General features: G+C 51.5%; 1 protein-coding gene across 1 annotated transcript; it reads right to left on the reverse strand.

Annotated features, from left to right (window-relative positions):
• Positions 1-1,359: 1,359 nt before the first annotated feature.
• Positions 1,360-15,587, reverse strand: LOC133356293 (forkhead box protein A1-A-like). Its single transcript, XM_061573729.1, has 2 exons — positions 15,484-15,587; positions 1,360-2,757 (listed from the first exon to the last, which is right to left on the reverse strand). Exons 1-2 carry the CDS (start codon positions 15,571-15,573, stop codon positions 1,360-1,362), a joined length of 1,488 nt encoding a protein of 495 aa, XP_061429713.1. The 5' UTR covers positions 15,574-15,587.
• Between the last annotated feature and the right edge of the window lie 10,721 nt (positions 15,588-26,308).

The raw sequence follows: 26,308 nt of genomic DNA on the forward strand, positions 1-26,308 counted from the left end.
ACATTTCCTCACAGATTATTCGGCTCGTGACAATTTCGCTGACGGCACATTTGGACCAACTTGGGGGGAGGCGTGGAAGCGGGAGTCAAGAATCTGGAGGTTTTGGGGGGGAAGTGTTCTCGGAATACCAAAACAAGCATCGCATCTAGAGTTCACACACACACATATATATACAAATTATACAAATAAACACGGTGTATGCGTTGAGGAATGGGTATCGACAACGTAACATTGGAGTGGTCTCTGCACGAGTCGGATGTCCAAGTGGAAGAAAATATTCACGGATCAGACGATGGTGTGAGACGCTTCGTTGTGTCTCCACTGAGCAGCAGTTGAGGGATCTGGTGGATGGTGGACATCTCTGGCGAGGTGGTGATGATGATGATGATAGTGGCGATGGTGGTGGGCATTGACGGCTCTGTCCATGATCCGATCGTGGTGTTATTGATCTGTATAATCACCGTCTCGTGTGCGTGTGTGTGTGTCCGTGTTCGTTTTGAGCAAATGGTGCTGCCACTTACAGGGATCTTGGGAGGGCGATTTGTTCCCAAAGTGAGCAACGAAGGATGACCACCCAAAACGAGGGGGGGGGTGTCGGGAGGGTTCGGGGGGGTCGAGGGGGAGGGGGTGTAATCCCCGAATCACCACTCGTGAGTGTTTAACAGCCGTAGGAAGTGGACCCACGTGGAGAGACAAAACAACGTAACAACGACGACGACAAAGATGACGAGGAGTGTGTGGTCCGGCCTTGCTAGGGTCATCAGTCAAGCGCTGCCTGATGCTGCTGCTGCTGCAATGGTCAGCACACCGCACTGGCCATCCAGAAGTCGTCGGTTCGCGATCCATCTCCGGGTGCCGCAGTTGAAACGACGCTGCAAGTTGATCAAACCCCCCCCCCTCGCTCTCGCCCTCGTCTCCACGTCCACCCGGAGACATCAAATTGAGTCAACGCCCGCACGCCTCTGAAGGCGACCGTCCCGTCACATCGCGTCGGCGTGAAACGTCGCGCGGGTAGACTCCGAGACAACTCTCCCGTCACGTGCGCCACGTGCGTCCGGCCGACTCGCAAGCAGCAGGGCGACAAACTCGCGCACTCGCTGCTGGTGGGGGGGGGGGGGGGGGAGGTTGGGTGTGGGGGGCTCTTCGGTTGCAGCTGCCTCGAGTGACGGAGGCTCCCGTCTCCGGCAGCACCGCCACCTACCCAGCCAGGTGACCAACTCTGCGGCCCGATCTGAATGCAATGATCATCACCCCCCCCCCCCCGTGATTGAGTTTCCACTGCTTAGGCAGCTGAGAGGGGGGGTGGGCGATGGGGTGACAGCGGCAGGGGTGGAGAGGAGGAGGGGTTGTAGTGTGTCGTTATGACGAGTGTAGGATGGTGGCTCGCTGATAGAGGCCCTGCGAGCAGTAGTAGGTGGCTTCGTTGGCGCTGAGCGGCGAGACGGGATCCTTTGCGTGAGTCGCCTCGACAGAGCTGCACGCGGCCAGGGCTCCGAACGCCGAGTAGCGAGGGTTGTCGATGTGCTCATGATGATGGTGCTGTTGCTGCTGATGATGATGCTGCTGATGATGATGATGCTGCTGCTGCTCAGCCGCAGACATGAGGCTGTGGATGGAGAATGGGTGGGTGAAGTTGCAGCGCGGGTCGATTTTGAGCGCGTCTTGGTTTTGCAGGGCGTGGTGATGATGGTTGTGGTGATGGTGGTGATTGTGGTTGTGGTGGTGACCGTGGTGGTTGTGATGGCCGTGATGTGCTGCATCCTGCTGCTGCTGCTGCAACTGCTGGTGGTGATGATGATTGGACCTGTCGCCTCCATTCATGCACAGCTGCTGTTCCGACAAAGCAGGCGCGTTGCGGTAAGTCGCCGACGCAGACGATGACGACGACGACGATTGCGTCGATCCTTTGACGTCCGCGCGCCTCGCCACGGTCACGGCCACGGCGCTTTCCTCCTCCTCCCGCTCCTCCCCCTCCTCCCCCTCCCGCTCCCTGTGCTCATCCCTCGCCGCGTGCTGCCGCCTCTCGCCCTTCGTCGCGGCCGCAGCCCCGGCGAGACCGTTGCCCGGGGCCTTCTTGTGACACTTGAACCTCTTCTGCCGCCGCAGGTAGCAGCCGTTCTCGAACATGTTGCCCGAGTCCGGGTGGAGGGCCCAGAAGGAGCCCTTGCCCGGCTTGTCGGGCGAGCGCGGCACCTTGATGAAGCAGTCGTTGAACGAGAGCGAGTGGCGGATGGAGTTCTGCCAGCGCTGCTGGTTCTGCCGGTAGAAGGGGAACAGGTCGGTGATCCACTGGTAGATCTCGCACAGCGTCAGCATCTTGCCGCTCGACTGCTGGATGGCCATGGTGATGAGCGAGATGTACGAGTACGGCGGCTTTGCGTGCGCGTAGCTGCTCCTGTAAGGCGGCTTAGATTCGCGCGAGGTCCGAATTCCCAGAGTGCCGCCTCCGCCGCCGAGGCCACCGAGGCCACCGCTGTGAAGGCCGTAGGGCCCCCCGTTCTTGATGGCCGAGTAGTGGCCGGCCTGCAGCCCTCCGAGCGAGCCGCCGGGAGGAGAGCCCTGCACCCCCGAGCCGAGGGGGCTGGGGCTTCTGAGACTCTGCGGGGGGCCGCCCGTCGTGAAGGTGCCCCCGTGGGAGACTCCGGCTGCACCCCCGCCGTAGCAGGGCGGAGGGGTGACCAGTCCGGCGGCGGTGTTCATGGCCATGTAGGAGTTGAAGGACGTCATGGCCCCCATGCTTCCGATGGTTGGGTAGGCCTGCGAGACACGTTGAAACTGTTAAATGAAAACGAGTAAATAATACGTAGAATGGTAATAACAAAATAAAATAAAAAATAAAAAAAATAATAAAAAACATAATCAAATAATTCTCACGACGTTTCGGCCACAACGCAAGCAGCCGTTGTGCCCGAAACGTCGTGAGAATTATTTAATTACGTTTTTTTTGTATTAATTTTTTTTTCCATTCTACATGACTTTTCCGAAAGAACCAAGAAGATGAATCCCTGCAGTCACGAAAGCTTTAAATCGAAAAATAAAAAGAGTAAATAATAGTTTGTTTTAACAAGGTAAGGTCCCACTGAGCTACGTAGCTCTTTTGCAGAAGACACCCAGGCTCATCACAAATGAGAGCTCAGCAAAGTGGCTTCTCGTCGCGTGGAATTTTAAAGCGGCCAGATAGTTGAAACGCATTGTGATTTTTCAATGTGGAGGGGGAATGGGGTAGCGGAGGAAGTGGAGAAAAATCCACGCGACCACGGGGAGAGAGACACGCAAACTCCAAATGCACAGCAGGCATCAGGGTCGGGATCGAACCCACGACTTCCTGCACACCAGGCGAGGTAGTTAACATCTCGCCACCATGCAAACTCCAAATGTACAGCAGGCATCAGGGTCGAGATCGAACCCACGACCTCCTGTATACCACGCAAGGTAGTTAACATCTCGCCACCATGAAAACTCCAAATGTACAGCAGGCATCAGGGTCGGGTTCGACTCCACGACCTCCTGTATACCAGGCGAGGTAGTTAACATCTCGCCACCATGCAAACTCAAAATGTACAGCAGGCATCAGGGTCGGGAACGAACCCACGACCTCCTGTACACCAGGCGAGGTAGTTAACATCTCGCCAACGCGGCGTCCCCAATCATACTACTTTTAACAAAACAATCCATGCCTCGAGTTTTCTGGCTGGCTGCTGGCCGGCACTTCTCCACACCAACAATGACTCTGCGGTTAGTGGCTGTTGCGGGCTGTTTCCCCTGAATCTAGCTGGGTTACTGACTACACCGCGATTTCCTCTGTAACAAACGGACATGGGTTGAACTGAAACGGCGAAAAAATACGTTCGGCAAGACATGAAATACCAATAATAACTACACTGGTCAACAACAAAAAAAGCATTTTTTTCTGACCTCGACTTTTGCAGCTGGTTTAGACTAATTTCAGGGTGCTGATTACAAATCTGATCTCAAATTTGCTCTATCACATCTCATTTTTATGCTATCGGCATACCCCATTTTCATTGATTTTACCCGAAATTAACTCTGTCACTTATGAGTGCAAGTTGTTGCGAGTCAGTGATTGCTTTAGTGTTAAAATTTGGTGCTGTATTTTTAGGATAGTGTTTTTATAATATAATTTTATGTAGATATCCACATTTATTTAATATTTTTATTCTGCAGTTTTTATTGAAAATGCAATGTTTGATATCTCAAAAACCTGATGTGATAGACAAAAACGGATGCCAGATTTGGAATCAGCACCCCAAAATTACCTTATAATCATTGGAATACCTTATGCCAAAAAAAGTGTGTTGACCAGTGTTATTGGTATTTCATATCTGCCATTGTTTTCTTTGAAAATCAAGTACTGTCCAAACCCAGTCATAGATTTATTCATAGATCCAGTCAAAGATGTGTTTTAGTAATTTCTGGTTTAAATTGAGAGCCCTTTCATTTATAACTCGCTTATCCTCCGCCATTCCCAAGTCAAGGGTTGTATATACTGACACAGCAGCATATCTTGAAAACTAGAGCCAATCAACACATTTTAGCGTCATTTTCATTCTCAGTGACCCAGAATTAGTAAAGTTGGACTACATTTTTATTTCGGAAGCTTTGTGGCTGTAGACCAGCGTAATTATAGCTAGCGACACCAAGAAGTGGGAGTCATGAATACAGAAGACTGACCACGGCTCGTTGAAAATTGCTCCGATTAACGCAATTATTTCGCCAGAATCTTCTTTAAAAGTAAAATAAAATCACAATCCACCACAAAAACGGTCACTGCTGCATCGCGCGCTTTCAGATGGGCTGCTTCTATGGCTGTCTGGAACGTTCTTCCTTCCCATATAAGGAAGCTACTGGAAACTAGACACTTTAAAATCATCTACGTTGAAATCTCATTTCTTTAGAACTTATTTTAGTTTCTTGTCCTTCCCCCGCGCACCTCCAATTAGCACGGTTGGCTACGTACGGTGCAAAAGAAATTCAACATACATACATCTTAGCATTTAGTCATTTTTTGTCGCAAAAATGCGGATTATTTGACGGCTTTCTTCTCATTTTCCCTTGCAGAGCAACAGCGGCCTCTCTGCTGCTGGTAACAAAAAATCATCCGCAGACAGTCTCAATCCACTGCTGGATCAACCTTCTTCATCCGTGTTGCGTGACCATGCTTCACCACCGCTGATCGTCGCGGGATGGTGAATGGTAGAGGACTCGGGTTGCTCTACTCGCCGCTGATGTGAGCCGTGGTCGGGAATGAACCTTAAGGTCGGGCACGTTGATAGCGCAGTGTGCTAACCACTGCGCCACCGCTCTCAGCTGGTTAGCATCATGAGTATGAATAACGATTATCATCGGAATAGTTTTTTTTTATGAAGCTTCCGCCTAAGTTAGCGAACTACTCCGCAAATAATAAACAGTTCAATGATACGCCCGTGTGTTCTCAGTGTTAGATTTTAACGCAATTACCCAAGCAAGCGAGGCGTCAGCTGATTGATCTAACTTCACAACATGTGACGAATTATCTTGAGAATAAAAGTCTTAAAATCCTCCACATAGGCATTCCATAACAATAACGTGGGGGGAAAATGTATACGTGTGAATATGAGTTGGTTATCTGAGTATACATGAGTGTGTGTGTGTATATAGGTATGTCTCAAATTTTAATGGGGAGCGGTAGTGTAGCGGTTAGCGCGCTGCGCTATGAACCTGGCGACCCGGGTTCGATTCCCGCTCACGGCTAACACCAGTGACGATTATCTGAACCGGTCCTGGGCCTCCCCTAGGTCGACTCAGTCTTAAATTAGTACCTGCTGTGGTGTGTAAACATCGCCACTGGGGAGACAAAGGCGGTCGGGCGTGGTGCTGGCCACCCACCCCCTCGTGTACCGTTCCGGCCTTCATAGGTGCTCGCTAACAGCACTTGCCCCTACAGTCTGTTAAGGCTATACGGGGGATCTTTATCTTTATCTTTATGTCTCAAATGTGTCGTGTAGCGGTAGTGTTGTGGTTAGCACTCTACGAACTCGGTGAACCGAGTTCGATTCCGGCTCAAGGCCGAGACCAAACACGATTATCTCAACCGGTCCTGGGCCTCGCCTAGGTCGACTCAGACTCAAATGAGTAAATTGTGCCGTGTGTAAACATCGCCGCTAGGGAGACAAAGGCGGCTGGGCGTGGTGTTGGCCAACCAATCTCTTGTGAGCCGTGCCGTTATTCGTAGGTGCTCGTTAACAGCACTTACCCCAACAGTCTGTTAAGGCTATACTGGGGATCTTTGTCTTTGTAGGTATACGTGAGTTTCCGGGCATGTCAATGCAATTTACAGACTGTATATATATGTGTGTGTCCGTTTTCATTAACATCACTTTATCCTGTGAGGCTACATTGGGCGATCTTTATTTTGTATGTCTATGAGGATGGGTGGCGAGTAATGTCAGGTAATAAACTGTAAACCTTGCAAGTGGTATTCATTATCACGCTGTCCATGAATAAAACAATTATTATCAATGTAATGTGTAAGGAGCGTTAGTAATATAACTGACGTATAATCACAATACTGCAATTCTGGCTAAATATCGCCCGATGATGCTGGATGTAATAACCAGCGACACGTGGTACTCAGATAGTGAATGTTGTGGGTTTACTCTCCAACACACCGGTGGACTGCAGCAGTAACGAATTGGTGCGTTTTGTTCACGTGGCACATCCCTTACGAATCGGTTGTGTCGTGTGGTTTACGGCTTTAACGACGCATTCATATTTACGCGATCTGACCCTTCGTAATAATATGAATAATGCCATTTTATAACGCGTAAATTATTTTTGGGGTGAAGCCAACGTAACGATCTGGCTATAATTAGTGTCGTGGGACCCTCCGCCACCCGACCAAGCCAAACGAATGAAAATGTCCACGTGAGAAGCACGGGATTGACGAAGTGGCCGTTGTTGCATTTGTTCAGCTAACTCACCGGTGAGCGAGTGAGCTGCGGGGTGAGCTGGTGAGTGAGCTGGTGAGTGAGCGAGTGAGCTGGTGAGTGAGCGAGTGAGCTGGTGAATCAGCTGGTGAGTGAGCGAGTGAGCTGGTGAGTGAGCGAGTGAGCTGGTGAGTGAGCTGGTGAGTGAGCGAGTGAGCTGGTGAGTGAGCGAGTGAGCTGGTGAATCAGCTGGTGAGTGAGCGAGTGAGCTGGTGAGTGAGCGAGTGAGCTGGTGAGTGAGCTGGTGAGCAAGCGAGTGAGCTGGTGAGTGAGCGAGTGAGCTGGTGAGTCAGCTGGTGAGTGAGCGAGTGAGCTGGTGAGTCAGCTGGTGAGTGAGCGAGTGAGCTGGTGAGTGAGCGAGTGAGCTGGTGAGTGAGCTGGTGAGCAAGCAAGTGAGCTGGTGAGCGAGCGAGTGAGCTGGTGAGTCAGCTGGTGAGTGAGCGAGTGAGCTGGTGAGTGAGCGAGTGAGCTGGTGAGTGAGCTAGTGAGCGAGCGAGTGAGCTGGTGAGTGAGCGAGTGAGCTGGTGAGTGAGCTGGTGAGTGAGCGAGTGAGTGAGCAAGTGAGCTGGTGAGTGAGCGGGTGAGCTGGTGAGTGAGCGAGTGAGTGAGCTGGTGAGTGAGCGAGTGAGCTGCTGAGTGAGCTGGTGAGTGAGCGGGTGAGTGAGCAAGTGAGCTGGTGAGTGAGCGGGTGAGCTGGTGAGTGAGCGAGTGAGTGAGCGAGTGAGCTGGTGAGTGAGCTGCTGAGTGAGCGAGTGAGCTGGTGAGTGAGCAAGCGAGTTGTTGAGTGAGCGAGTAAGTGAGCGAGTGAGTTGGTGAGTGAGCGGGTGAGTTGGTGAGCTGGTGAGTGAGCTGGTGAGTGAGCTGGTGAGTGAGCGAGTGAGCTGGTGAGCGAGCGAGTGAGCTGGTGAGAGAGTGAGTGAGTGAGCTGGTGAGTGAGCGAGTGAGCTGCTGAGTGAGTGAGTGAGCTGCGGAGTTAGCGAATGGGCTGGTGAATGAGCTGGTGAGTGAGTGAGCTGGTGAGCGAGCGAGTGAGCTGGTAAATGAGTGAGTGAGCTGGTGAGCCAGCGAGTGATCTGGTGAGTGAGCTAGTGAGCGAGCGGGTGAGCTGCTGAGTGAGCTGGTGAGTGAGCGAGTGAGCTGGTGAATGAGCGAATGAGCTGCGGAGTGAGCTGGTGAGCGCGCGAGTGAGCTGGTGAGTGAGCTGTTGAGCGAGCGAGTGAGCTGGTGAGTGAGCTGGTGAGCGAGCGAGTGAGCTGGTGCGTGAGCTGGTGAGCGAGCTGGTGAGCGAGCGAGTGAGCTGGTGAGTGAGCTGGTGAATGAGCGAGTGAGCTGCGGAGTGAGCTGGTGAGTTAGCTGGTGAGTGAGCGAGTGAGCTGCGGAGTGAGCTGGTGAGTGAGCTGGTGAATGAGCGAGTGAGCTGCGGAGTGAGCTGGTGAGTGAGCTGGTGAATGAGCGAGTGAGCTGCGGAGTGAGCTGGTGAGTGAGCAGGTGAGTGAGCTGGTGAGCGAGCGAGTAAGCTGGTGAATGAGCAAGTGAGCTGGTGAGTGAGCTGGTGAGCGAGCGAGTGAGCGAGTGAGCGACCTGGTGAGTGAGCAAGTGGGCTGGTGAGTGAGCTGGTGAGTGAGTGAGTTGGTGAGTGAGCTGGTGAGTGAGCTGGTGAGCGAGCTGCTGAGTGAGCAAGGGAGCTGGTGAGTGAGCGAGTGAGTGAGCGAGTGAGCTGGTGAGTGAGACAGTGAGCTGGTAAGCGAGCGAGTGAGCTGGTGAGCGAGCTGCTGAGTGAGCGAGTGAGCTGGTGAGTGAGTTAAAGGATCCATTCTCACAACCAAATCGAGTGGCAGTGCAAGACACGTATGGATGTGTATATATATGTATGTTGAACTTTTTTCGCACCGTACGTAGCCAACCGTGCTAATCGCTGGTGCGGGTAAGATACGTGACATATGCAGCTGCGTCAAGCATCTTCAGGACACGACGAAACGGGTTGACAATAACAGTCGTTACTGAGTGGTCTGACTCAAAGAAATGCTTATTGCGAATTTTCACAATTATTTTAGACAAACAAACTACTACTACTACTCCTACCGTGTGTTGAATATTTAGTTCTGCTTCAACGATAACGTAAATGCGGCAAACATTGTTTGCTGCGGGAATATTTGCCGTTGTATCGAACGAAAATCTCACATTTGCATGAAACAACAAAAAGGGGCGCATTAACTTTTTGGGTGTGCCCCATCAAAGGGAAATACCATTTAGACAATATATAACAAAAATGGTCATTGCCTGAAACGTCGCCTGTAATATATTTGTTATGCTGTTAGGGCAGGGTTTTTAATGACTGTGTTGTCATCTTTTTTCGTTATAAAATTACCCTCTTGCAAGAATATATATGCAAAACTGTGAATAATGTCCTTTTATTAAACATCTGTGCTTCAACAAAAGGGAAATTAGATATATTAGGGAACGTTTCGGCTCATGGTCCTTCTTCAAACGCACAGTTTGGTCGTGCTAAAGCGAGACCCACACAATTGAGTATATAAAATAAGTCAATATATTCTGGTTCTTTCGGTAAAGTCTGATGATTGACGCTTGTGTTGCGCCCGAAACGTCGTGATTTATGTTATTTTATACTTACGTGACTTCACCGAAATAACAAAGAGTATGGATTCCTGCAGTCACGAAAGCTTACAATTAAGTAAATATAGATAAGTGATTTGTATCCCACCGATGGGGAGCGGTGGTGCAACGGTTAGCGCGCCGCAATCTTCTTTTTTCTCATTCAATTCAAAATATTTCGCTTGGATGGGTGTCCCGATGTGTCCACTGACACACGCGCACACACACATATATACTAAACGACTAAGAACCTGACTGCCTGAGTTCGATTAGCAGCAACGTCCGTAGCTGCAGTGGTAGTAACGAGTAATGTCTGAACCAGTGATTGAAATGATGATGATGATGGTGATTATGATGATGATGCTGGTAATTATGATGATGCTGCACCATGAATTCTTTCGGGATAAGTGAATAAATGCGAGCGAATGAAACGTGAAGCGTTGGATTGGCCACTATGAATCAGAGGTCACAAGCGGGTACCCGATACCCGTACCCTACCCGATACCCGGCTACCCATACCCAGCCGGGTACGGGTACGGGTAGGCCGTGAGTCACTGGTGAGTAACCGTTTGTCACTCATTTCCAACGTCTTGTCTCTTCTCACAATTCAAGTTCCTAGAATCAACCCACCCGCGCCTGCAACGTGGCTTCATCCCAGAGGTCGCAATCGGGTACCCGTACCCTCCCCGATACCCGGCCGGGTACAGGTAGTCGGGTATCGGGTAGGGTACGGGTACCCGATTGCGACCCTTGTGCGGTCGGGTACGGGTACGGGTAAGGAATCAAAACCCGTTTGCGACCTCTGCTGTGAATCTCATAGTCAGACTCGCGCAATCGACACCATCAATTGCCGACTGGCAAAGCGCCCACTGCATGATCTGTATCTATGGCAGCGGGGTCGGAAAACCAAAATAACAAGAAGGTAAAAAAATAAAATAAAAATATTTCGGTACACACGAAAAAAAACCTCTAAATATTTAAAAAGCCGCAATGGAATCTGAAAAAAAAAATCGGTTACACGGAAGAAAAAAAACCTCTAATATTTCAAGAGCCGCAATGGAATGTGATTAGGAGACAGTGGTTCCTTAATAAATAACTGTGACGACGACGAAGCAGCAACAGCTCCTTTTCGTGGCACCGCGTGAGCCGCTGGAGGCGAAGATTTTTTGCCGACGACCCCTGATCTCGATGAACGCGATCTCGCATTTGTAAGCGCATTGCTTGTTATGCTATTTCAATTATTCACGCATCGCAAATATGTACATATATAGAAATAACTAATTATGTAAACCTCCCCCCCCACAGCCGCCACCCCGTATGACCATTCTAGATTGTTGGGGCTAGTACTGTTAGCGAGCAGCACTGAACATGATAAACAAAGTGGTTGGTGGTGCTGCAACCACTGCGTTGGTAGTGGTGCGCAATTAATGGCAACAACACAACACACTCGTCAACAACACTGTGGGTTCTTAACCTTTAAAAAAAAACACGAAATATGTATAATGTTAATAAACACACGGGGTCTGATGAAACAAAGTTGTTACGTAACGTGCCCGCATTTTTCATTTGTGTTGTTGCTGATTTTTCTTATTTAAAAAAAAAATCTGGACATGTCTCGCTACCCCCCATCAGAAAGGGCATCTCGCACCCCAAGGTTAACAGCCGTTGAGTAATAAAACGAAAAATTATCGAACATCGCCGACCTTTTTGAAATGGACCTTCTTCTTCCACCCACGTTGCTACGCCTTGCATTGCTTTCCGTTCGCACGACACGCGGTCAATCCCACGGCAAACTTAAGTCACACAAACCTGTGACTCATCTCGCAAAATTCATTATCGTCACTCAGCCTTGCCGTAGGTTGCGGCTGGCACGGCATCACTCCACGTCGAATTTCTTTCGCACCGTACGTAGCCAACCGCGCTAATCGGAGGTGCGTCTCCGTATGTCATCGTTCACGCGACTCCGTCGCCTTAGAAAGGTGCAACGAACACAGGAGGCCTTCATTGAATGTCGCGATGACGATGTGTGTACGTTGAACTTCGTTCGCACCGTACGTAGCCAACCGTGCTAATCGGCGGAGATAATAACCAAGGCGGTGATGATGATGATGATGACGGTGATTATACGTTGGTTAAATTCCGATGAGTAATTAACGCTATAGGCCTCTGCAGCGTTTCGTTCGCATTATAAGAACGCAGCCTTTCACGTCTCCGTGTTTGAAAGGAAACGCTGCTGGGTGTGCGTCTTACATCCCCGAAGCGTCTCGCCACGCCGAGGACACCGCTCTCGTTCTGTTTTCGTGACAGCTCTCGAGAGCGCGGTAGACGCGATGCAACGGCGTAGACATCGCGCAACGCCATTGGCAACGATTGGCCTACGTACGGTGCGAAAGAAGTTCTGCATGCGCGGAAGCATGTAGAATCTGTCTGCCCGCCTGATGATGCCGGTTGTAATTACTGGCGAAACGTCGTGCTCGGATTGTAAATGGTGTGGCTTGGCTTTCCAACACACCGGTGTTGCCGTACTAGTAACGAGTTGCTCACGTTCTGTTTACGTGCCAACACCTTACTCATTGGCTGTGTCGGGTGGTGGCGGGTTTAACGACACATTTATATTTACGCGATTTAACCAATAAAAAACACTACATTATCGATGCATGCGTAATTTCCATCACCTGCAGCTCGTTTGGAAATCTACTTCTGGATGAACCCCTCCCCCATTCCCGCGTTTGCTTCGTCAAGAGAGTTCAACATATACGCGTCGTAAAGTTCACATACGTGTCGGCGGAGCGGTGGCGCAGTGGTTAGCGCACTGCTCCCACGAACCCAGTCACCCAAGTTCGTGTCCGGGCCACGGCTAACATCGGCGGCGAGCGACATCTAAACGGTCGTGGGCAACTCCCCCCCCACCCCTTCCCTTCATCAACCCGCGCCGACCAGCGTGGTGAAGTATGGTCAAGCAAGGCGGTGGTGGCTAGGCACGTGGCCTGCAATGCGTAGGAGGCAGCAGCGAGGTTTGGTCGATCACCGCACAGATGGGAGCCGTACCCCGGCTCGTCAGGTGGAATGCGGTAAAGCAGAGCAGAGTTTTATGTTTTATTTTTATTATTTTATTATTTCAATTCTACGTGACTTTACCGAAAGAACCAAGAAGATGAATCCCTGCAGTCACGAAAGCTTTGAATCGAAACAGAGCAGTGGACTCAACCTGTTCCATCTGCACGGGGATATCTTGCACCTCCGTCGCCACGCGTGGGTTTTCTCCGGGGCCGACAACACCCTGGCGTCTGGAGATGGCCGCTTGGGTGATCGTAGCCACGGCGTGACCACGTTGCTGCCTTCCTGCTTATCCGTGGTTCCTCCATCTTCCTAGCGTCTCTGAGTCGTGAGCTCCCCGTCTCTCTCTCTCGCTCTCTACGAGGGTAATGAGCGAATAGTCTACGGCGGTGGTGCGTTACAAGTTGACATTATCATTGCAATGGTTATACTGCATGGTGCTTATTTTTTGTTTTTGACACGTATATGGGAAGATCGTTTGTAATGGAAAAGGAACGGAAAATAGACTTGGCTTAAAGCTTTCGTGACCGCAGGGATTCATATTATTTGGGTCTTTCGGTAAAGTCACGTGGATAGGCTCAAATTAATAGAAATAAAATATATCATCGGACCTCCTTTGCCAGTTCCAAAATATACTAATCGGGTATCCCCTTTATTTTTCTGGCAACAAAACTGACACCTTGTGCAAGGAATCATGTTTACATTAACCACAATACTTTTTGTTTGCATTTGACTGCAAGTATTGTGGTTAATGTAAACATGATTCCTTGCAAAAGGTGTCAGTTTTGTTGCCAGAAAAAAAAGGGGAAAACCCGATTAGTAGAAAAAAAAATAAACAAAAAAATGCAACATTTCGATCGCAACACCAGCGGTCGTCACCTCTCCGCCTGATTTGTTAATTTTATTTTTTATCAATTTGAACCGATGCACGTGCCGTTACCGAAAGACCCAAATAATAGGATAATATGCACTGTAACATGATAACAAGTGTAATGTTAATAGCTTCAACAAGTCAAAGGGTCTCCCACTTGTTCGCCGTCGTTGTCAACACCTGCCTGGAATCTTCTGTTGCAAATTTCTCTGAAGTGTTCACATATTTTTGAAGCACCCTGTATAACGAAATGTCTCGAAGCCACTCGAAAGTTCTGTGATCGAAGCGAATCATCGGCGCGGTGAGACGCATCGACAATGAAGGCGCATCTCACCCACCACCGCCGCCACCACCCCCAGTGTGTTCTTCAAGATGATACAGAGAAGTGTTTGTGTCGAATGAGGGATTTTGCTAAGTGGTGATGGAGAGAGGCTGGCGGGGGGATTTGAAATCACCCTGCAGTCATCGTGCTCCTCCGTGGTGTGTGAACACGCGTGCGTGTGTGTGAACATGTGTATGCGTGTGAACACGCGTGTGTAAACACGTGTGTGTGTGAATACGCGCGTGTGTGTGAACATGTGTGTGCGTGTAAACACGTGTGTGTGTGAACACGCGTATGTGTGTGAACACGCGTGTGTGTAAACATGTGTGTGTGAACACGCGCGTGTGTGTGTGTGAAAATGTGTGTGCGTGTAAACACGTGTGTGTGTGCACGCGTGTGTGTAAACATGTGTGTGTGTGAACACGCGTGTGTTTGTGAACACGAGTGTGTGTAAACATGTGTGTGTGTGTGAAAACGCGTGTGAGTAAGCATGTCTGAACACGCGTGTGAACACGTATGTGGGTGTGAACACGTGTGTGTAGTGTAGCGGTTAGCGCGCTGCGCTAGGAATCCGGCGACCCGCGTTCGATTCCCGCTCACGGCCAACACCAGCGACGATTATCTGAACCGGTCCTGAGCTTCCCCTAAGTCAACTCAGCCTCAAATGAGTACCTGGTGCGGTGTGTAGTAAACATCGTCTCCGAGGGAGACAAAGGCGGCCGGGCGTGGTGCTGGCCACTAACCCCATCGTACGCTGTGCCGGCCTTCATAGGTGCTCGCTAACAGCGCTTGCCCCAACAGTCTGTAAATGTCTATACGGGGTTGTTTGTATGTCTATGTGTACGTTTAAGTGTTAACGTTTAGTGTGTGTCTGCTTTGTGTGTATACCGTATATGTGTTAGTGTGTACTGTTTGTGTGTGCATGCGTATATGTTTGTGTATAGCTTTGTACGTGTGTATGTGCGTCTGTATGCGGTTGCGTGTATGTGTCTGCGTGTGGGCTTCTATATGTTTGTGTATGTCTTTGTGTATGTGTCTGTGCGCGGTTGTGTCTTCATGTTCGTGAATGGGTTTGTGTATAGATTTGTATGCTTGTCTGCGCACAGTTGTGTAGATGATTGTGTATTTATGCTGCCGTGTTTGTGTGTTCATGTTTCTGTGTTCGTGTATCTGAGTCTCCGTCTGTGTATTTATGCTTCTGTGTTTGTGTTCCTGTGTTCGTGCGTTTGTCTCTGTCTGTGTATTTATGTTGCCGTGTTTGTGTACGTGTGCCTGCGTTAGTGTGTCTGTGTGTGTATTTATGGTGCCGTGTTTGTGTACGCGTGCCTGCGTGTTTGTGTATCTGTACCCGTTCGTTCGTGCGTTTGTGTCTCCGTCTGTGTGTTTATGCTGCCGTGTTTGTGTACGTGTGCCTGCGTGTTTGTGTCTCTGTGTCCCTGTGTTTGTGTATCTGTGTCTCCGTCTGTGCATGTAGTGCCGTGTTTGTCTGTGTGCGTCTGCGTTTATGTCTCCGTCTGTGTATTCATGCTGCCGTGTTTGTGTCTGCGTGTGTCTGCGTGCGTCTCCCTGTGTCTCCCTGCGTTCGTGTCTCCCTGTGTCTCCCTGCGTTCGTGTCCCCCGTCTGTGTCGCTCACCTCCGCGTGGTTCGCGTAAAATCCTCCCCACTCGGCGCTCTCCTGCTCCTCCATCTTCACGCACGAGTGCGCTGGGGACACGCGCAGCATCGCCGCTCGCTCGCCGCGTGCACGCGCGCGTCTGTGCGCGTGCGCGTGCACAGACGCGCCTCGCAGCGAGGGCGTCACGCGCAGTTGCGTCAACTCCCCTCTGTGTGCGTGGGTGTCAGTTGAGGCAAACTTCGCTGTGTGTGTGTGTGTCAGTTGAGTCAACTTCTCTGTGTGTGTGTGTCAGTTGCGTCAACTCCCCTCTGTGTTGCGTGTGTCAGTTGTGGCAACTTCGCTGTGTGTGTGTGTGTCAGTTGTGTCAACTTCGCTGTGTGTGTGTGTGTGTCAGTTGTGGCAACTTCGCTGTGTGTGTGTGACAGTTGTGTCAACTTCTGTGTGTGTGTGTCAGTTATGTCAACTTCTCTGTGTGTGTGTCAGTTGTGTCAACTCCTCTGTGTGTGTGTGTCAGTTTAGGCAACTCATCTGTGTGTGTGTGTCAGATGTGTCAACTTCTGTGTGTGTGTGTTTCAGTTGTGTCAACTCCTCTGTGTGTGTGTCAGTTGTGGCAACTCATGTGTGTGTGTGTCAGTTGTGTCAACTTCGCTGTGTGTGTGTGTCAGTTGTGTCAACTCAACTGTGTGTGTGTCAGTTGAGGCAACTCCTCTGTGTGTGTGTGTCAGTTGTGTCAACTTCTGTGTGTGTGTGTCAGTTGAGGCAACTTATCTGTGTGTGTGTCAGTTGTGTCAACTCCTCTGTGTGTGTGTTAGTTGTGTCAACTCCTCTGTGTGTGTGTCAGTTGTGTCAACTCCTCTGTGTGTGTGTCAGTTGTGTCAACTCCTCTGTGTGTGTGTGTCAGTTGTGTCAACTCCTCTGTGTGTGTGTGTTTCAGTTGTGTCAACTTCGCTGTGTGTGTGTGTCAGTTGTGTCAACTCCTCTGTGTGTGTGTCAGTTGTATCAACTCCTCTGTGTGTGTGTCAGTTGTGTCAACTCCTCTGTGTGTGTGTCAGTTGTGCCAACTCCTCTGTGTGTGTGTGTCAGTTGTGTCAACTCCTCTGTGTGTGTGTCAGTTGTGTCAACTCCTCTGAGTGTGTGTGTCAGGTGTGTCAACTCCTCTCTGTGTGTGTGTCAGTTGTGTCAACTCCTCTGTGTGTGTGTCAGTTGTGTCAACTCCTCTGTGTGTGTGTCAGTTGTGTCAACTCCTCTGTGTGTGTGTGTCAGTTGCTGCAACTCCTCTGTATGTGTGTCAGTTGTGTCAACTCCTCTGTGTGTGTGTGTCAGTTGTGTCAACTCCTCTGTGTGTGTGTTTCAGTTGTGTCAACTTCGCTGTGTGTGTGTGTCAGTTGTGTCAACTCCTCTGTGTGTGTGTCAGTTGTGTCAACTCCTCTGTGTGTGTGTCAGTTGTGTCAACTCCTCTGTGTGTGTGTCAGTTGTGCCAACTCCTCTGTGTGTGTGTGTCAGTTGTGTCAACTCCTCTGTGTGTGTGTCAGTTGTGTCAACTCCTCTGTGTGTGTGTCAGTTGTGTCAACTCCTCTCTGTGTGTGTGTCAGTTGTGTCAACTCCTCTGTGTGTGTGTCAGTTGTGTCAATTCCTCTGTGTGTGTGTCAGTTGTGTCAACTCCTCTCTGTGTGTGTGTCAGTTGCTGCAACTCCTCTGTGTGTGTGTCAGTTGTGTCAACTCCTCTGTGTGTGTGTGTGTCAGTTGTGTCAACTCCTCTGTGTGTGTGTCAGTTGCTGCAACTCCTCTGTGTGTGTGTCAGTTGTGTCAACTCCTCTGTGTGTGTGTGTGTTAGTTGTGTCAACTCCACTGTGTGTGTGTGTCAGTTGTGTCAACTCCTCTGTGTGTGTGTCAGTTGTGTCAACTCCTCTGTGTGTGTGTCAGTTGCTGCAACTCCTCTGTGTGTGTGTCAGTTGCTGCAACTCCTCTGTGTGTGTGTCAGTTGTGTCAACTCCTCTGTGTGTGTGTGTCAGTTGTGTCAACTCCCCTGTGGGTGTGTCAGTTGTGTCAACTCCTCTGTGTGTGTGTCAGTTGTGTCAACTCATCTGTGTGTGTGTCAGTTGTGTCAACTCATCTGTGTGTGTCAATTGTGTCAACTCCTCTGTGTGTGTGTGTCAGTTGCTGCAACTCCTCTGTGTGTGTGTCAGTTGCTGCAACTCCTCTGTGTGTGTGTCAGTTGCGTCAACTCCACTGTGTGTGTGTCAGTTGTGTCAACTTCTCAGTGCGTGTATCACTTGTGTCAACTCCTCTGTGTGTGTGTCAGTTGTGTCAACTCCTCTGTGTGTGTGTCAGTTGTGTCAACCCCTCTGTGTGTGTGTGTCAGTTGTGTCAACTTCTCTGTGTGTGTGTCAGTTGAGGCAACTTCGCTATGTGTGTGTCAGTTGTGTCAACTCCCCTGTGTGTGTGTGTCAGTTGTGTCAACTCCACTGTGTGTGTGTCAGTTGTGTCAACTCCTCTGTGTGTGTGTCAGTTGTGTCAACTCCTCTGTGTGTGTCAGTTGTGTCAACTCCTCTCTGTGTGTGTGTGTCAGTTGTGTCAACTCCTCTGTGTGTGTGTCAGTTGTGTCAACTTCTCTGTGTGTGTGTCAGTTGAGGCAACTTCGCTGTGTGTGTGTGTCAGTTGTGTCAACTCCCCTGTGTGTGTGTGTCAGTTGTGTCAACTCCACTGTGTGTGTGTGTCAGTTGTGTCAACTCCTCTGTGTGTGTGTGTCAGTTGTGTCAACTCCCCTGTGTGTGTGTCAGTTGTGGCAACTCCTGTGTGTGTGTGTCAGTTGTGTCAACTCCTCTCTGTGTGTGTCAGTTGTGTCAACTCCTCTGTGTGTGTGTCAGTTGTGTCAACTCCCCTGTGTGTGTGTCAGTTGTGGCAACTCCTGTGTGTGTGTGTCAGTTGTGTCAACTCCTCTCTGTGTGTGTCAGTTGTGTCAACTCCTCTCTGTGTGTGTCAGTTGTGTCAACTCCCCTGTGTGTGTGTCAGTTGTGTCAACTCCCCTGTGTGTGTGTCAGTTGTGGCAACTCCTGTGTGTGTGTGTCAGTTGTGTCAACTCCCCTGTGTGTGTGTCAGTTGTGTCAACTCCTCTGTGTGTGTGTGTCAGTTGTGTCAACTCCTCTGTGTGTGTGTCAGTTGTGTCAACTCCTCTGTGTGTGTGTAGGTGTGGAGTGTGGGTGTGTGTGTGTGTAGGTGTGTGTGTGTGGGGGTCAGGCTTTTATGACGTCTAATGGCCAAACCCCATTTGGTGGAGCCAGGAGATTGAATTTTCACCCTCGGGGCTCCTCCAGAAACAACAAAAAACCATTGCGGGTGGCCACGTGGAATGTTCGAACGCTCACTGCGGAGGAGAGGCTGCCACTCCTCTGTCGGGAGCTGGACCGGTACCGCCTGGATCTCTGTGGCATTCAGGAGGTCCGGTGGACCGGTTCTGGCTCCTGCCACCATGAGGGGTGGACAGTCCTCTACTCGGGGCAGGAGACTGCCAAACAACAGGGAGTGGCTCTTCTTCTGAACAAAAGAATGAAGGGGGCGTGGGAACGTGGCGGTGAGGTGTGGGAAGCTGTAAGCCCCAGGATACTTTGGGCTCGCCTTCCCATCAACCGGAGGCGAGGAGTGGTGGTCGTGGTTACTTATGCCCCCACCGAAGACGAACATCCGTGGAGGGATGCAAGCAAAGCCGATGAGTCAGACGCTTTCTATGACCTCCTGTCACAGGTGCTGGCTAAAGTGGCCACTCGGGACAGAGTCATCTTGTTGGGTGACTTCAATGCCCGAGTTGGTCATGATGCTGACACCTGGTCTGGAGTGATTAGAAGGCATGAGCCAGATCAGCTCAATAATAACGGTAGGAGGCTGCTAGATTTTTGTGCAGCCCATGGGCTTGTAATTACCAACACGCTCTTCCGGCATCGGCGCATCCACACAACATCATGGATACATGCCGGGTCCAAGCAAGAGCATCTGCTGGACTACATAGTGACGGACCAGCGAATGCGAGCCCATGTCCTTGACACCAGGACCTACCGTGGAGCTGATCTTCCCTCTGACCATCGACTAGTCATCTGTAAGATGCGCCTGCCTTTCTTCCACTCCGGTGGTGGGTGTACACCCAGGATCCCATTCCAACCAAAAGTGGCCTGGTCTCAGTTAGCTGATGAAAGTTGCAAGCGAGAATTTCATCATCGCTTGCAGCTGGGGTTGGCATCGTCCCCCACTCCACCTGATGTCGAGGGTAAATGGGCGAGGTTTAAGACTGTGACTCATGCAGCTGCAATGGCTGCTTTGGGTACGCGGTCCAGACCTCCCCAGAAACCCTGGCTGACAGAGGAGGTGTTCAGGTTAATCGAGAAAAAGCGACAGGCCCACTCTCATCGCCTACAGCATCCCACGTCAGAGAATGAGGAGGTTTACCGCAGCCTTCGCTCAGAAGTTCGGAGAGCCGTAAGGCGCTGTAAGGATGGGTTGTGGTCGCGGGTTGCTGAGGAGATGGAGTCTGCCTCAGTGGCCCGTGATCACAAATCACTATTTAACTCCATCAAAAAGTAACCTGCAGCGCCACACCTATTACCATCATTAGAGGAAAAAACGGTGATCCAATCTCCGACCCCCAGGAACAGGTTTGCAGATTTGCTGAGCATTTCTGTGAGGTCCTGGGGGAGGGAAATTCTCTCAGCCAGGAAAACATCATGGCACAAAGTGGTGATAACCCTGCTGAGGCTGCGGTGCCTCAAATATTGGAAGAGGTCACCCCCTGTGAGTGGCTGGCTGAGGTGCCAGCTGTTGAGGAAGTACTGAGGGCGATCCGGAGTCTGAGACCAGGGAAGGCACCGGGCAGAGATGATCTCCCAAGCGAAATGCTGAGGGAGGGTGGCGTTTGTGCACAGACTGCCCTATATGACATCATAACAACAGTCTGGACCACTGGACGGGTCCCGCAGGACTGGAAGGATGCCCTGGTGGTCCCCCTCTTTAAGAAGGGGGACCGTACCGACTGTAACAACTACAGGGGCATCTCACTCCTCAGTGTGCCGGGTAAGGTCCTGGCAAGGATTATTCAACATCGCCTTGCTAGGCACGCTGAGGAGAGGCTTGCGGAGCCCCAATGCGGTTTCAGGAAAGGGCGGTCCTGCACAGATGCCATATTTTCTGTCCGTCTGCTACAGCAGAGGTGTAGGGAATTCCAAAAAGACCTACATCTCTGCTTTATTGACCTGGTCAAGGCCTATGATACCATCAGTAGGACTGGGCTCTGGGTTGTTCTTCGTGCTTTCGGAGTCCCTGACCCTCTGCTCACGATCATTAAGGACCTTCATGATGGTGAGCGGGCCCGGGTAAAACTACGTGGCCGGGAGTCGGAGCCTTTCCCTGTACACCTTGGGGTGCGACAGGGATGTCCTCTGGCTCCCACATTATTTAACATCTATTTTGACCGCGTAGTTCGTGAAGCCTTCAATAGCTGTACCGGGGGAATTTCCATTTGGTACAGATATAATGGGAGGCTGATCGATGCCCGGGTGCGATCAAGGGATGGCTCCCTATTGGTCAACCACGTTATGTATGCTGATGATTTGGTAATAGCTGCTCATTCAGAAGAGGAGTTGGAGACGCTGCTGCTGAGACTGGAGCGTGCCACTAAGAGGTGGGGCCTTACCATCAGCCCCACCAAAACTAAGCACCTGCCTGGGTATTTTGTACCATCGGACACTCCACCCCCACAACTCCCAATTGGTGATGGGGCAGTTGTGGAGAGAGTGGAGAGTTTCCCATACCTGGGCAGTGTGCTTATGACCGGCTCCAGTTTATCAGCAGAGGTCTCACTCCGAATCAGTCGAGCGGCAATATCTTTTCATCGGTTGCGTAACGCTGTGTGGAAGCTACCTGGTCTGTCGCTCCGCATGAAGCTTGAGGTCTTCTCGGCCACGGTCATTCCCTCCCTTCTCTACGCTTGCGAAACGTGGACCCCCCTAGTGGAGCATCTTCGCCGGTTGGAAACATTTAGGCTGGCCTGCCTACGATCCATCCTGGGTTTAACCAGGCTGGATTGTGTGAGGAGCTCACAAATCCTTGAAAGATCTGGGCAAAGTCCCATCAGTGAGCTCCTCCGGCAGGCAAGGCTGCGTTGGCTGGGTCATGTAGCCCGCATGCCCAGCCACCGCATGCCTAAACAGCTTTTGTTCGGCCGGATCGAGGGGGCTAGACGGGCGCGGCACGGGCTGGAGAAGAGATGGAGTGATGTGGTACAGGAGGACGTGGAGCTGAGTGGACTTGCCGATGACTGGTACCAGCGGTGTCAAGATCGGCCTCAGTGGAGGAGGCTCGTGAAGGACGCTATTGGGCAGTTGGAAGCAGTCGCCCTCCAACAACAACGGAGGGCGGAGGAGCGACGCTCACAACAACGAGCGGAGCGCCGGGTGGCTAAAGCACAGCAAGTTGGTACAGTAGGGGGCACAGGTGGTGCATCAGCCAGTCATCTCGGTCATCTCGGTCAGTCGACCCGTGGCACCTGGGTCTGCCCCGTGACCTCCTGCCAGCGGGCGTTCGACACTTCACGTGGCCTCAAGGTGCACTTGGCCTGGCACAAGCATCGTGGTGACGTCACCGCCACTTAGTGGCGAATGGCGGTTGTTGTGTTGTGTGTGTGTGGAGTGTAGGTGTGTATGTGTGAGGTGTGTGTGTGTAGGTGTGTGTAGGTGTGTGTGTGGAGTGTAGGTGTGTATGCGTGCGCGCTGCAGGTGACACAACTCCCTATCGCAACATCGTTCCGCAATTAACCAAACGTGCGAGCCGGCAGCGGGCTATGAGCCAGCCCTTGGACTCGAGGCGGCGCTGATGGTGCGTGTGATGTGTGGTGTGTGTGTGGAGTGTAGGTGTGCGTGTGATGTGTGATGTGTGTGTGGAGTGTAGGTGTGCGTGTGATGTGTGATGTGTGCGCGTATCTGTTGACCTTCTTTCCCACCGTACGCGGCCAAAATAAAATAAAAACGTGCTCATCGGAAAGTGCGACCGAGGGTGTCTGAAGGCTACAGGCTCCGTGCAGCGAGCGGCACGTCAGGTTTACATGTCGCTGCTATCAGGCTATACATTGGCTGTGTCTAGCTATGGCAAAGCAAGCGTGTCCTATCTGTGCCAGGCTCCGTCGGTGGACTTTGTGTGTGAGTCGTCAAGCTACGCGTCGGGCTTTGCCAGTCTCTGCATTGGCTGTGCCAAGTGTACGTCTCGTACGATGTTAGACCGTCAGTGTCTGTGTCGGCTATGGTAGGCTATGCCAGGCTACCTGGCAGGCTACGTCAGAATAAATTATCCGACTATGGCAGCCAATCAAAGCCTATGCCAGTCTCTGTCTCGGCTACGTCAGGCTCAGGCTATGTGCCAAGCTTTGCCAGCTGTTCCACGTTACGTGTCAGCTATGCCAGGCTATGTGTCAGCCCATGTGAGGCTATGTAAGCCACGCGGATGGCTTGACTGCACGTGAGCTGATCACTGGCTATGTGAGCTGAGCGCCGGCTATGAGCCGCTGGCTATGTGAGTTGAGCGCCGACTATGTGAGCTGAGTGCTGGCTATGTGAGCTGAGTGCTGGCTGTGTGAGCTGATCAATGACTATGTGAGCTGAGCACTGGCTATGTGAGCTGATCACTGACTATGTGAGCTGAGTGCTGGCTATGTGAGCTGAGCGCTGGCTATGCGAGCTGAGTGCTGGCTATGTGAGCTGAGCGCTGGCTATGCGAGCTGAGTGCTGGCTATGCGAGCTGAGCACTGACTATGTGAGCTGAGCACTGACTATGTGAGCTGAGCGCTGGCTATGCGAGCTGAGCGCTGGCTATGTGAGCTGAGCGCTGGCTATGTGAGCTGAGCGCTGGCTATGTGAGCTGAGCGCTGGCTATGTGAGCTGAGCACTGGCTATGTGAGCTGAGCGCTGGCTATGTGAGCTGAGCGCTGGCTATGTGAGCAGAGCACTGACTATGTGAGCTGAGTGCTGGCTATGTGAGCTGAGCACTGACTATGTGAACTGAGCGCTGACTATGTGAGCTGAGCGCTGGCTATGTGAGCTGAGCACTGACTATGTGAGCTGAGTGCTGGCTATGTGAGCTGAGCACTGACTATGTGAACTGAGCGCTGGCTATGTGAGCTGAGTGCTGGCTATGTGAGCTGAGCGCTGACTATGTGAGCTGAGCACTGACTATGTGAGCTGAGCACTGACTATGTGAGCTGAGTGCTGGCTATGTGAGCTGAGTGCTGGCTATGTGAGCTGAGTGCTGGCTATGTGAGCTGAGCACTGACTATGTGAGCTGAGTGCTGGCTATGTGAGCTGAGCACTGACTATGTGAGCTGAGCGCTGACTATGTGAGCTGAGCGCTGGCTCGGTGAGCTGAGCACTGACTGTGTGAGCTGAGCGCTGACTATGTGAACTGAGCGCTGGCTATGTGAGCTGAGTGCTGGCTATGTGAGCTGAGCGCTGACTATGTGAGCTGAGCACTGACTATGTGAGCTGAGCACTGACTATGTGAGCTGAGTGCTGGCTATGTGAGCTGAGTGCTGGCTATGTGAGCTGAGCACTGACTATGTGAGCTGAGTGCTGGCTATGTGAGCTGAGCACTGACTATGTGAGCTGAGCGCTGACTATGTGAGCTGAGCGCTGGCTCGGTGAGCTGAGCACTGACTGTGTGAGCTGAGCACTGACTGTGTGAGCTGAGCACTGACTGTGTGAGCTGAGCGCTGGCTATGTGAGCTGAGCACTGGCTATGTGAGCTGAGCGCTGGCTATGTGAGCTGAGCGCTGGCTGTGTGAGCTGAGCGCTGGCTGTGTGAGCTGAGCACTGACTGTGTGAGCTGAGCGCTGGCTGTGTGAGCTGAGCACTGGCTGTGTGAGCTGAGCGCTGGCTATGTGAGCTGAGTGCTGGCTGTGTGAGCTGAGTGCTAGCTATGTGAGCTCAGCGCTTGCTATGAGCCGCTGGCTATGTGAGCTGAGCGCGACATATCCCGTGTGTCTCTGTGCACCAATGCGGGTTCGTTGTTCGGAGAGAGCTCCTCTCAAGAGGAGGCGTCTCGTCGCTGTCATCACCGCCCTGCTGATCTGTGGCGTGTGCCTCGAAACAATGACAATTGTCGCGTGTATGTAGCGTCAGTGCCGCAATAAGCTAGTGCGGGGCCTGTAGCATATATTGCAAAGAGGGTCCTAAATAAAATAAAAACACGTAAATATTAAACACACACATTTTATACTCGCATAGTAAAGTAATTGGATTTTTCCCATTTGCTAAACAGCCAGATAATACGACGAATCGCTAACCTTGAACACCCGGTCGCTCATGAATGTTGAAGGCAGTATAGTACTATAGTAATGGAGCAAGTTCAGAATCACTGAACCGGAATTGATAGCTTGAAAGCATTTAGCGAGGGACCCTTGAAAATGCGGGGCCCGTAGCTACTACACATGTAGCTACTACTACACATGTAGCTACTACACACTGTAGCAGCCAAATACTCGAAACGTGGTGATGTTGCTGCTAAATGTGGAGGGGAAACCACGGAGATAAATCCACACAACCATGGGGGAGAGAGACACGCAGAAACCCAAAATATATACGGCGTCAGGGTCTGGATCGCACCCACGTCCTCCTGCATACCGGGCGAGATCATCGCCCGCTACCGACGTTAGCCACGGGGGGGGTGGGATCGACCCCAGGATTGCCAGGGCAGTGCGCTAACCGCTGCGCCACCGCTCCGCCTACTCACACTCAAGCGGCTCACTCGGCGATGTTCAATGAGTCGCGTGGTGGTGGTGGTGGTGGTGGTGATGTCGCTGTGGTGAGATGTTAACTACCTTTCCTGGTATACAGGAGGTCGTGGCTTCGATCGGGACCCTGATGCCTTCTGTATATTTGGAGTATGCGTATTTCTCTCTCTCTCTCTCAATGTGGTCGCGTAGATTTTTCTCCGGGTCCTCCGGGTTTTTTTCCCTCCACATTTAGAATCAACATGCGTTTCAGGTATTTGGCTGCTATCAATGTCCACGTGATACTGCCACTTTCTTTGAGCTATCATTTGTGGTCAGGACGCATCTGAAAAAAACGAGCTGTACAACTCAGTGAGGCCTTGCCTTGTAAAATAACAACAACAAAAATGTCTTTAGCTGAGTAAACCATCAGGCGGAACGAACCCACGGTCAAAAGTTCGCGTGCTCCAAACGTCCCGCTTGCGATTTGGCTGATCCTGACCGCAGACATCGCTGTCAAAATTCACCAACTGGTGGTGCTCCTGCTGCTGCTGCTGCTGCTGCTGCAAAATCTCCGTGTTGGCAGTGGTGGTGCACACACAGCTGATGCGGCCTGTCAGTCATCCCAGTCGATCAACCCACCGCACATGGATCTGTGCCGTGACCCCGCGACCTCCTGCCGGCGACGCTTCACGTGGCCACAAAAGGGCACCTAGCCTGGCACAAACGCCGTGGGTGAAGTCTTCGCCCCTCTGTGGCGAGCGGCGGTTGTTGTTGTTGTTGTTGCGTGTCTTGTGGGGAGAGCGTGCGTGCTTGCATGTATATATGTTGAACTTCTTTCGCACCGTACGTAGCCAACCGTCCTAATTGGAAGTGCGGTAGCGCAGTGGTAAGCTCACTGCGCTACGCACACGGCCACCAGAGTTCAGAGTGGCGAAGATATGAACCAGCCCCGGGCCTCTGCGAAGAATACATTTAGCCCCAAATGGACAACTGATTCGGCGTGTAATCGTCACCGCTAAGGGGGAGCCGAGGGCGATCGGGCGCGCGGCTTGGCCATGCCACCGTCTCGCGCGCGCTAACAGCACTTGCCCCGACAGCCCA

The sequence above is a fragment of the Lethenteron reissneri genome, chromosome 53 (genome assembly GCF_015708825.2).
Source record: "Lethenteron reissneri isolate LAM-NWPU_2019-01 chromosome 53, ASM1570882v1, whole genome shotgun sequence".
NCBI lineage: Eukaryota > Metazoa > Chordata > Hyperoartia > Petromyzontiformes > Petromyzontidae > Lethenteron > Lethenteron reissneri.